Genomic DNA, 12,686 nt, shown 5'->3' on the forward strand with positions numbered 1-12,686 from the left:
ACTTACAAAAAGTAGCAAGTGTTGTGCTAAGAACTTTTTTTTTTTTTTAAATAAACCATTTGAGTGTAAGTTGCCAACATAATGCCCCGCCACCCCCAAATATTTTAGTTTGTATTTTCTCAGACAAGACGCACTCCTACGTGACCCCGGAACAACCATCGAAATCAGAAAAGTCTCATCAGTTCATCACTACCACCTAATCCTCAGACCCTATTCAGATTTTACCAGTTGTTTCAATAACGTCCTTTATGGCAAAGGGACCCGGTTCAGAATTGTGCGTGCATCTAGATTTTCACAACACTTTTGAAGATTTACAGCCCAGTTACTATATTTTGTAAAACGTCTCTTCATTTGAGTTCTGATGTTTCCTGGTGATTAGATTCCAGTTAACCCATCTAGGGCAGGAGTAGCACAGAATGGCTACTGCTCAGTGCATCCTTTCGTGTGGTACATAGGCCCCATTACTGATGTGCTCGATTACTGATGATGATGTTACAGTTAAGATGATGTCTGCCAGGCTTCTCCTTTGGCAAGTTACTTACCCTGTGTGATTAATATGTATTTTATGGGGAGGTACTTTGAAAATATGTAAATACCCTGTTCCTCATCAAACTTTTAATCAATTAATTTTGTGTCTGTGCACTAATAGATTGTATTTTATTTAAAATTTCTTAATCTATAACTGTCATTTATTTTTATCTGCATGGTCCCAGATGTGACCATTGGGAGCCCCTTTAAGCTGGTTTCTGTGTCCTTTTAACATGTCCCCATCATTCTTTGAGCATTTCCTTACTTTCTGGCCCAATAAGAAGTTCCAGGCTCCTGTCATGCTGTTTTTCTTGTTGTTGAGAATACACATAGCAGAACATACACCAACAATTTATACATGTACAGTTCACTGACAGTTACATTCTTTGAGTTGTACAACCTTTCTCATCCTTCTTTTCCTAATTGTTCCTCCTCGATTAACATAAACTCACTGTCCCCTAAGTTTCCTATCTCATCAAGTTGCTGTTGTCATTTGGATCATTCTTAATAGATAGTTCTTAAAAGAGCACAGTGCTCAAGGCAGACATTCGTTACTAGTTAAGCTAAACTGTCGTTTGGTTTAAAGAAGACTTCAGGGGATATTTTTGATTTAAGGTTTAAAGATTATCTCAGGGTAGTAGTTTCAAGGGTTCATCTAGCGCTATGGCTCCAGAAAGCCTGGATTCCATGAGAATTTGAAATTCTGTTCTGTATTTTCTCACTTTTGATCAGGATTCTTCTATAGATAGAATCTTTGATCAAAATGTTTTGTAATGATGGTCGGACACCATCCAGTTCTTCTGATCTCAAGGCAAAGGAGGCAGTTGTTCATGGAGACAGCAGTTGTTCATGGAGACAATTAGCCACACATTCCACGTCCTACTCCTATTCCTGACTCTTCTTCCTCCTCTGTTGCTCCCGGTGAGTAGAGACCAATTATTGTACCTTGGATGGCTGCTTGCTAGCTTTTATGACCCCAGGCACTGCACAACGAACTCCGAGGTAGAACAGAACACTTAACATGGTATTCAGCCAATTAACTGAGATTTCCCATGAAACCATGACCTTAAACCTCCAAACCAAGAAGCCAAATCCCATGAGGTATGTGTTTGTACATAAGCAGCCTCAGGAGCTGCTCTTTTGTTGTTACTGTAAATATATCTATCACACAACCTTTGCAGTTCAGCTTCTTACAGGTATATATCTGTCCCCGCTTTGAAATCAGCCATTTCTCCAAAGAGAAATTTTTTAGTGGGGAATGGTAACGAAGATCTGGGTGCTAGGGTGTGCTTATCACTGTTGTATTACTTGGTAGGCCCTGTCAGCAGACATAGGTAGTTAATACCTTGTATGTACATACACACACACACACACCACCTTTAGGTCTACATTTGTATGTGTCTAAATATACTGAAGCAGAGCCTTGGTGGTGTAGTGATTAAGTGCTCGGCTGCTAACCTAAAGGTCGGCAGTTCAAATCCACCAACTGCTCCTTGGAAACCCCACGGGGCTGTTCTACTCTGTCCTACAGAGTTTCTATGAGTCAGAACTGACTTAACGGCATCTAACAACAACGTATGTATTGAAAATAATAAGTTCACACCAGTGTCTCCCTCCGCAGGGTTCATTCTAGTTTTCTCCCTTTCCATATTTCTAATTCCCTTCTGCACAGTGAGAACCCTGGCTCCTCGATCTATTGTTGCATCAAGCCCATGAATGTAATTAGTCTCGTGCTGCTGCCCCCTGGAATGCCCTCCTTACCTTGCTCCACTTTTTCTGGCCAGGCCACCCACTTAACCCCTTCCATGTATACTCTCTTCCCTTCCTTATTTCAGCCCCAGCAAATGGCTTTTGGGCTAAATTTTTCAGGAGGGAGAAAGGAAACAATGTTCTTCATGTTTTTATTGCCTAACCTTTTTGGTGGGCACAAATAATGCCTCTGTATTGTGCAAAATTAGAGCCCTGATGACACAGTGGTTAAGAGCTCAGCTGCTGACCAAAAGGTTGGCAGTTAAAATCCACCAGGAAGAACCTACCAGCCGCTCCATGGGAGAAAGATGTGGCAGTCTGCTTTTATAAAGATTACAGCCTTGGAATCCCTATGGGGCAGTTCTACTCTGTCATATAGGGTTGCTATGAGTCGAAATCAACTCGACAGCAAGGGGGCTTTGTTTTTTCAATCAAGCAGAATTAGAAAACAAATTATTTATATTTCAAAATAGAATATAGATTATGACGTTTTTAAAGATGATTTGATTTTGCTCAGCCATACTTTCTTGTACCACAGGGCTTTTGCGAATGCCATTTTCACAGCCAGGGGCTGTTGTTCCACCTCCCTTGCTTATTGTTTTTCTTCCCACTATTTATTATTTTATTGTTTCCGTCGTCATCATCAATTAAACCATTCTTCTACTGATAAACATTTGGGTTTTTGTTTTCTTTTACAAAGAATATTTTGTTGAATATCGTTAGACACACATTCTTGCTAACTTGGTGTTAAGTATTTCTGTAGTATAGACCCAGTCAGAGTTGAAGAACCAGAATGGAGCTAGCCCTTTAGGAGCTTGCTCTGTCTTCCTTCAGTCCAGGGTGTACATCTTAGTCATTTCTGTGTCTCCAGTGCCCAGAGGAGCACACAGGAGGTGCTTAGTAAGTGTTTATCAGATTGGAATGGGCCCCAGCTTCTTTCAATGAACAGTAAACCTCAAATAATGGAATTTCTCTGAGATGGAGAAGAGCTGCTGCCTTGTGACTTAAAGCCCACATGTTTTATTTCTAAGCACGTTTGCCTCTTTTCCCCCTTTTTCCACAGAAGATGGTCTTCTGCCCAGTGAAGGAAGCTCTGGAGGTCGACTGGCGCAGTGAGAAAGTCAAAGCAGCCCTGAAACGCACAACTTCGGATTACTTTCTCCTCCAAGGTGAGGGCTCGGGGTGGCTTCCCAGGCAGGGCCGTGGGCTTTGGTTCCTGCAAGTGTGGTGGCTGAGGCTGCATGTTTTCTTGGTGTTTGCCTGGAATCGGACTTTTGCTTTTTTCATTATTTGATGAATTGAACCGCCCTCTAAAGTGGAGCCTGCGATAACAGTGTCATAAATCAACTTCTCTTCGCCCCTCTTCCCTCTTCAGAGCTCTTCCTTGGCCTCAAAACCAGCCTTATTCTCCTGAAAGGTGGTGTATTTTTTTCATTCATTTTTTTTCTTTCACTCTTAATAAGCTAGTTTTCAGTCCTTTCTTGCTGGTGCTCAGGAGGCTATTAGCTTACTTATTGGTTGGTTTCTTGGTGTTCTTTCTGTGCTTGGAACTTTTAATTTTTTTAAAATATTATTTCAAAAATAATAATGGTAAACATAAATTCAGTGCTTAGCATGAGCCATTGGGGTGGATACTATTAGTATCCTTATTTTACAAACAAGGAAACTGAGGCACAGAAAGATTAAGGTTACTTGTGTTCTCAAGATTACCTAGCAACTCTTCAAACTCTTGAGATCGCTTTGTAGCTAAATAACAGATTGGCTCAAAAAATAATGAATACCACCTGTAAGAGTTGTGCTCCTTTAAAAAATCATCTATATGAGACCAAACTGTCAACAATTACTTAAAGATGAGAATATAAGGGGGCAAGGAAACTAGATTAATGGAAACAGAACAACCAGAATGAAAATAATGAGAACGTTCACACATTGTGAAGAATGTAACCAGTGTCACTGAACAACTTGTGTAGAAATCGTTGAAAGTGAACCTAAATTGCTGTGTAAACTTCACTGAAAACACAATAAAATATTATTTTAAAAAAAAAGATTACACAGCAAGTAAGTGTAAAAACAACATCAGTTGGTTAATGTTTGTAAATAACACGTTTACTGTAGGAAATGAGAAAAGCTCAAAGAAGGGTAAAAAAATCACCTTGACATTTTTGCTTTTCTGGGGATGTGCTTGCCAGTTTTTTTTTCAAGTCACAGCACACGTAGCATGATATTTATGCAGTATACTGGAACCCCTCAGCCACCTGCCCCAGGCCCCGTGTGTCCACTCCAAGGGCTGAGAGACTATAGTCCTTTCTCAGGGAGACTCTGAGATAGAAAGGTGTAGGTTTTATTTCTAAAATTTGCAAAGCCTTTCTTGGTTGTGTTTGGACAGTCTCCAGCCTTCTTTCTCTAGAGCTGAGTTCAGAGCTGCATTCCCACTTCCGCCCATTTGCCTGTGCTGACCCCAGGTCCCCCCTCCAGGCCTAGACAGATGGTGGCTGTGTGTGGCAGTTTAAAACACATTCTCCCTCTTCCAAGCACCGTATATATTGACTGAAAGAGAAAGACATAAAACTTTGTCAATAACTAATAAAAAGATCCTACTAGGTCAGAGTTTCTCTTAACGTTATCTGTATAGCTTTTACCATACTAATTTATGGTGTTAACAAAACTGAGGGGGTTGAGTTGGGGTATGAACTATTTTATAGCACTCAATATCCATTTATACAGAAATGATCAATTAAGCAGGAATAAGCCTTATGCTGGTGAGTATGGCAGGACTCAGTAGAAAACACCTCCTCCTGACATCCTCCTTGGGAGACAAGGAAGTGCCAGCTGGAGTCAGAACAGTGCCCTCTCTAGTCAAGGGTGAGTGTGAGATATCAGGCTGGGCCATTTGGGAGAAGTTGATCGCTCAGTGCCTGACACATAGAAAACCCTCAATAAACGGTAGCCGTTAATTTGAAATGTTCTGAGTATAACTTGAGCATCCCTAACTGCTGCTTATAATAGACGTCAGCTGGTATCTGAGTATAACATCATCCAGTGATTCTCAACCAAGGGGCGATTGTGCCCACGAGAGGATATTTGGCAATGTCCAGAGACATTTTTGGTAGTCACAAATGGAGGTCAATTATTACTGGCATCTGGTGGATAGAGGCCAGGGGTTTTTCTAAACATCCTACAGCTCCCCATGACAAAGATGTCAGCCCAAAGTGTCAATAGAGCCGAGGTTGAGAAACCCTAATCTAACCCTTTGGATTTTCCAGGGTGCTTTCTCATCCATCTCATCATCATAGCACTCTATGAGGTAGACAGGGTGGGAATCAACCCCAGTTTTGTTTCTTGAGATGAGGAAACGCAGACCCAGAGATGCTAAGTGTTTTGCCCAAGAGGACGCATTGTAAATGACAAAGGCGGTAGAACCTGAACAACCCAAATCTCTTAATTCTACTTAAATATTGTGTGAGATATGAGGCAGTAATAGTTTCCAGTGATATACTTCTCAGTGATATACGTATAATTGGGGGGGCTCGGTGTTTAAAAGCTTGGCTGCTAACCAAAAGGTTGGCAGTTCGAGTCTACCATCCGCTCCTTGGAAACCCTACAGGGCAGTTCTACTCTGTCCTGTAGGGTCACTATGAGTCGGAATCGACTCGACCGCAATGGGTTTGGTTTTAGTTTTATGTGTGTATTAGCTCATTGAATCCTCCCAGCAACCCTATGAGATAGCTACTGTGTACCCATTTTGCAGATAAAAAGGCACAGACTGATGAAGATTCAGGCATTGTGGCCATTTCCTGCCCTCAAGGATGCTGTCATTGAGCTAGGGAAGCAAAACTAATATCCTTGAAACAGTGTGGGGGAAAATGTATCTATTCCAAACGCTACAGACCAACAACACCCTTAGAATTTAAGAGGGGTCGTTGAGGAAGAAGCAGTAGCTCTAATATTGTGACCCATGTGGTAGGCACTGACACACAGTTGTTCACAGTAGGAGCTTTGGAATCAAACAGAGCTGGCTACCAGCCCTGACTCTGCCGTTTTTTTAGATGGGTGATGTAGGCCACTGACGTAAATTCCCTTAGCCTCAGATTCCCCTTTGAAGATGGAGGTGGGGGTGGTAATAGCATTTGCCTCTGGGAACTTTTGTGAGGCTTGGATGATATTATACATGCAAAACACTTAGTAATGAGCAGGTGCTAGGGCACTGTGGTATCCATGAAGTTACATGACTTTTGGCAAGTGTGTCTTGCAACTCCAGTAGTTTTGGGATTGACTCAGTTACCCTTAATTCTGTGCTAGAGTAGATATTATCATAGCATAATTTTCTACCTATGACATTTTGCTAGATAATACATCCCACATCTTAATCATCTACTGCTGCTATAACAGAAATACCACAAGTGGATGGCTTTAACAAAGAGAAATTTATTTTCTAACAGTTTAATAGTCTAGAAGTTCAAATTCAGGGCTTCAGCTCCAGGGGAGGGCTTTCTCTCTTTGTCGACTCTGGAGAAAGGTCCTTGTCATCAATCTTCCCCTGGGCTAGGAGCTTCTCCACGCAGGAACCTCAAGTCCAAAGGACGCACTCTGCTCCTGGTGCTGCTTTCTTGGTGTTATGAGGTACCCACTCTCTCCTTGCTTCCCTTTCCTTTTATCCCTTGTAAGATAAAAGGTGATGCAGGCCACACTCCAGGGAAACTCGTTTTACTTGGATCAGGGATGTGACATTAGTAAGGGTGTTCAATCCCACTCTGATCCTCTTTAACATAAAATTACAATCACAAAATGGAGGACAGCCACACAATACTGGGAATCATGGCCTAACCAAGTTGACACATATTTTTGGGGGACACAGTTCAGTCCATGACACCACATGTTTAGTTCTCTCTCTTTTAAATAGTACAGTTTATCTGTCTTTTCAGTATCAAGGTTCAGGGCTTTGGATTTGGTGATTACAACTGTGTTCACTGTTCAGTAGTCATGGAATTTTAAAAGAAGGAGGCAATCCCACCTATCATCTAGACCAAGGACGGCAATTATGCGTTCCCCTTCTTCCCAGCATCCCTCACCTATGGCAGGCATGGCTAAAGGAGCCCTCGTCATTGGCAGACATGTCTAAACGATCATGCCATTTCTCCTGTAGCCTCAGAATCCTTTAAATGGTGCTGCCTGCAGTCACTCTCCAGCTGGGTGTATTAGTTTCCTAGGGCTTCTGTAACAAATCACCACAGACTAGGGGGCTTAAAGGAGCCCTGGTAGTGCAGTTGTTAAGCGCCCAGCTGCTAACCGAAAGGTCGGTGGTTCTAGCCCACCAACAGCTCCATGGGAGAAAGATGTGACAGTCTGCTTCTGTAAAGATGACAGCCTAGGGAAACCCTATGGGGCAGTTCTGCTGTGTCCTGTAGGGTTGCTGTGAGTCAGAATCGACTCAATGGCAGTGAGTTTGAGTTTGTTGGTTTGTTTGCTTTTGGTTGGCTTAAAACAACAGAGATTTATTCTCTCTCAGTTCTGGAGGCTAGAAGTCCAAAATCAAGGTGTTGGCAGGGCCATGCCCCCTCTGAAGGCTATAGGGAAGGATCCTCCTTGTCTCTTCCAGCTTCTGGTGGTTGCTGGTAATCCTTGACATTTCCTTGGTTTGTGACAGCATAACTCTGATCTCTGCCTCCATTTTCACCTGGCTGTCTTACCTCTGTGTATGTCTTCTTATAAGGGCACCAATGATGGGATTTATGGCCCATCCCAATCCAACGTGACCTTATTTCAACTCCATGACATTTACAAAGATGCTGTTTCCAAACAAGGTCACGTTCACAGATACCTTAGGACTTCATTAAATCTTTGAGGGGGACACAGTTTCATCCACAACATTAGGCATGCAAAAGGAACCCACTTTTCAACTCTAATTAGGCTAACTCTTTTTATGATGTAAAAAAGACCTACAAGGGAAGTGATTCGCTGTGATCACACAAAAAATTAGTTGTAGTACTGGGTATAAAACCCATTTCCTGACTTTTCCAGGCTCTAGTTGTTTCACACCAAACATAGTGCTCTGCCTGAGTTTTTGGAATATCCAGTATTCAGTCTTTCCTGGAGCTTTGTCTTTGCAGCAAGTGACAAGTGCTACTAACTTTTCTTGTATATTATCATACGTGCACTCCTTTGCCCTCTTGGTCTTTTTCTGAGTTCTGTCTTTCCAGAGATGCTGCAACTGAAACTACAAGGAATGTTCCAGAGGTGATGCACGTGAGGGTCTGCTTGGCTTTCTGGGAGCATACTTGGTTAACTGTTGGAACTGTAGGTTCAGGTAGTGGAGGGGAGTGACTCTCATGATCTCTGTCCGGGGTCTCTGTTAGCCACTTAATACCCTCAGCTGGTGAGGACTGAACTACTCTGTGTGTACATCACTTTGTTCTTAGAGTCAGAGAAATGCTGCTTTCAATTTTTTGCCTGGCCATTCGCATAACTGACATTCTCCTGTAATTTGAACTCATTGGATTTATCCAGGAGAGCACAGCAATTTCCACATGAGAAGAGTTTTGCGGTATGTGCCTTTTGCCAAATATCCTTGCCATCAACTGTCTTTGGAATCATGGACAGATGAGTCATTTTGTCTTGCTAGGATTTTGTTTCCTCTCCTATAAAGTGATAGCCGGTCTCTAAAGTCTCTTCTCATTCAAAATGTTCAGTGAATCTAATAAAATACAAGTTATTCCTTGTGCCTAGCGCTTTCTGTATTTCTTTATTTTTACACTTTGAACAGCTTTATTTGAGGTATAATTTATACCAGAAAGTTTACTCACCTTAAGTTTGTGTGTGTGTGTGTTTTTAATTTTTTAGAAGTCAGTTATTTCATCAAGTCAAACAATATCATCTGGCTAGACCTAAGGTTTGATTTTAGTTAGAACCATATTTTTGCTCACTGCCCAGCCTGTGTGTGATCTCCAGCTGGAGCATTACAAGTGCAGCCCTGACAGAGTGGTGGGCGGGCCCCTGTCAAGAAAAAAGTGCAGGCTTTGGAGGCCGGCTGACCTGAGCTCACACCACAGCTTTGCCTTACCTTAGTTGGAATGACCTTTGGTGTGTGAACGGCAGGTCCTGGCTCCTGACCTGTCCTAATACCTCCTTCCTTCAGCTCTCAGCAAGCTAAATGAGAGAGTGATGTAAAAGGTGTCACGCCAGGTGCATAGTTTTCTTCTTTGGCCCTCTTCAGAACATTTTACAATCATGTGTCAAGTAGGACCAGAAGGATTTCTTTTTTTTTAAACAAAGTAAACCAAAAAACCAAACCCATTGCTATCAAGTCGATGCCAACTCATAGTAACCCTATAGAACAGTTTGTTGGACTGTTCTTAGTTGTTCTTAACTGTCTCTAACCTAAGTGTTTTTGCTAAATTTCAAATCAGGGAGTCTTTGCATATTAGGCAAACAGCATCAACTCCATACTGCAGAGAACTGTGGTTCACATATGTACTAGACCCAAGAATCATGTGAATTCTGGCCTGGATAGTCTCCCCCCCGCCCCCCGGCAAGACATTTGAACTTTATTTTTATTAGAAAAGTAATCATTGTAAAAGAATTAAACAGTACCAAAAACCAAACCCGTTGCCATCGAGTTGATTCTGACTCATAGTGACCCTATAGGCAGAGTAGAACTGCCCCATAGGGTTTCCAAGGCTGTAAATCTGTATGGAAGCAGACTGCCACATCTTTCTCACACAGAGTGGCTGGTGGGTTTGAACCATTAACCTTTCGGTTAGCAGCCAAGTATTTAACCACTGTACCACCAGAACTCTAATCTTATTAAACGGTACATAGAGGTGTAAAAAGTAAGTTTTCCTCATTAAACTCTCCCCAATCTTCCCTCTCCCAGTTTTCTGGGAAATTCCTGTAAACAATTTCATGAATATCTTCTTGAAAAATGATAAACGATTATAATTATTTGTGCACGTAACCCAACTTTTTTTTTTTTTTTTTTTTAATTTAATGGCCTTTAATGATATGGAAAGATTGTGGAGCATTCATTTTGATGGTGGGATAAGTGTAGTATTCTTTTGAATGCACCATGATATGAGACCAGTGATAGCCTGAAAGACATTTAAGTTGCTTCCAGTTTTTTCCAGTCTCTGGAATTTATTACAAACAACCTTTGTAGGAGTATGACTAATGCACCTGGTGATGCCTTAGGAATTCCTGGTGAATACTTTGAGGACTAAGGTACACCTGACCCAAGCCATGGTATTTTCAATCACCTCATATGCATGTGAAAGCTGGACAGTGAATAAGGAAGACCTGAGAAGAATTGATGCCTTTGAATTATGGTGTTGACAAAGAATATTGAATATACCATGGACTACCAGAAGAACGAACACATCTGTCTTGGGAGAAGTACAGCCAGAATACTTCTTAGAAGTGAGAATGGCGAGACTTCATCACAGGTACTTTGAACATGTTATCAGGAGGGGCCAGTCACTGGAGAATGAAGGACATCATGCTTGGTAAACTAGACAGTCAGTGCAAAAGAGGAAGACCCTCAATGAAATGGATTGACACAGTGGCTGCAACAATGGGCTCAAGCATAGCAATGATTGTGAGGATGGCACAGGACTGGGCAGCGTTTCGTTCTGTTATACATGGGGTCACTATGAGTCGGAACCAACCCAGCAGCACCTAACAACAGCAACAACAGGGTGCTTGGCTGCAGTGCTCACCTGCAGTCCTAGAACAACTCACAAAAAAAGTGACTTGGTTTCACTGTTAACCTAATTGAGCACAGAGTAGGTCCTCAGTAAATACATATTTTTGGTTTTGATTACTGGGTATTGCTTGTCTGGTTGTTGGCTTCACTCTAGAGGGAGCACACCTGCCCAGTGGTGTCCCTGCAAGGTCTTCTTGCCTGCACCCTGGGCAGCCACCAGACTTTTGATTCCAGTGTCTCCCTGGCCCTAGTCTGCCATTCACATAGAAGCGGTTCTGACTGACCAGTTCACAATCGGAGCTTCCAAGGAAGCAGCTGCCCCACCGTCAGTGTGCGTGTGTTTGCCTTGTTTGGGTGTTGAGTGTTTTTCCAGTTCACTTAATACGAGAGTGACCAGACTGAAGCTTCCTGCTGCATTTTTCCACTATCTTGAGAGTTGCCCTCGCCATCTGTGAGCAAAAGGGCTCATCTTTTTATTATTCTCCCATGGCATGTTGCAAAACATGAAGCGTGAGCTGGTTTCCTGTGGCAAAAAGTTGACTTTGATTTGTTCCTTTTGAGGTTACTGTGAGTTTATCATAACAAGAGTGCTAAAAATATCAGGTCTAGTATGGAAACAGCATTCATTTACCAGCGTGAACAATAACACACACGTTTAGCCCAGAGCAGGAAGAAATGGACTTCATCTCAAGATGGGAATTGCTTATCAGAGGATCCTCGGCAATCTTAAACTTTCTCAGTCCCTGTTCTTATGATTTGTGGAAAAGTACTTAGGCCATTCTTGAGCCACAGATTAAAGCTGAGAATAATCTTAGCCCAGACATTTTTTGAGCACCTGCTATGTGCCAGATCCCATGCCTGGGAACCATCAGATGAGTAAGAACAAGTCTCCTTGCCAATGGAGAAGTCAAACACAAATCACTACTTCATTGTGAGCAGAGCTGTAACAGAGGGTTATAGAAAACACTGTGGTGTTGGGTTCTCTCCATTTTTAAATATATTTGAATTATTTCATAATAATCAAAAGCAAACTGTTACGGGAGCCAAGAGGACTGAGGGCCTGGCCACCTTTGGGGATTTGTGAAGTCTTTGAGTTGGATTTCAGAGCAGACAGGACTTTCCTGGGGGTAAGCGAGGCAAGGGTGATTCAGGCAGAGAAGCAGCAGACCAGAGGCTAGGGGTGCAGAAACCTTGCCCCAGGGGGACCAGAGCACAGGAACCAGCCAGAGGTGGATTTCCAGGGCGCTTGCTCTTTAGGTCAAGAGCTTTGGCTTTTATTGTTAGGCCAGTAGTGCTCCAACTGACTGAATCCCAGAACCACCCAGGGAACATTTAGAAAATACAGATCCCTGGTCCTAGCTTGAGCGCTGGTGGCACAGTAGTTAAGAGCTCGGCTGCTAACCAGAACGTTGACAGTTTGAATTCACCAGCTGCTCCTTGGAAACTCTATAGGGCACTTCTGTTCTGTCCCAGAGGGTCACTGTGAGTTGGAGTCGACTCAACAGCAACAGGTATAGGGTTTCTAAGGGTTCAGATCCTAGCTCAGATTTACTGAATCAGAAGAACTAGGGGTGGAGGGCTAGTGTCTGAAACAGCCAATTTGGGGGAAACCATTGCCATAGGAGAAGGGGAACTCATATCCTGGATCAAAGCCTTGATTTACTCATACATGGTTTATTTTTAATTTTCTTTTGTTATTGTTGTTGCTGAGAAT

General features: G+C 42.4%; 1 protein-coding gene across 1 annotated transcript in view; it reads left to right on the plus strand.

Moving 5' to 3' along the window:
* The window catches only part of SAE1 (SUMO1 activating enzyme subunit 1), an 82,338-nt gene that overhangs the window by 36,239 nt on the left and 33,413 nt on the right, over window positions 1-12,686 (plus strand). Inside the window, exon 6 of the mRNA XM_004381608.2 lies at window positions 3,341-3,446. Coding sequence (XP_004381665.1) covers window positions 3,341-3,446 — 106 coding nt within the window. The remainder of the gene's footprint in view (window positions 1-3,340; window positions 3,447-12,686) is intronic.

This window comes from Trichechus manatus, unplaced genomic scaffold (genome assembly GCF_000243295.1).
Source record: "Trichechus manatus latirostris isolate Lorelei unplaced genomic scaffold, TriManLat1.0 scaffold00087, whole genome shotgun sequence".
In the NCBI taxonomy this organism is placed as follows: domain Eukaryota; kingdom Metazoa; phylum Chordata; class Mammalia; order Sirenia; family Trichechidae; genus Trichechus; species Trichechus manatus.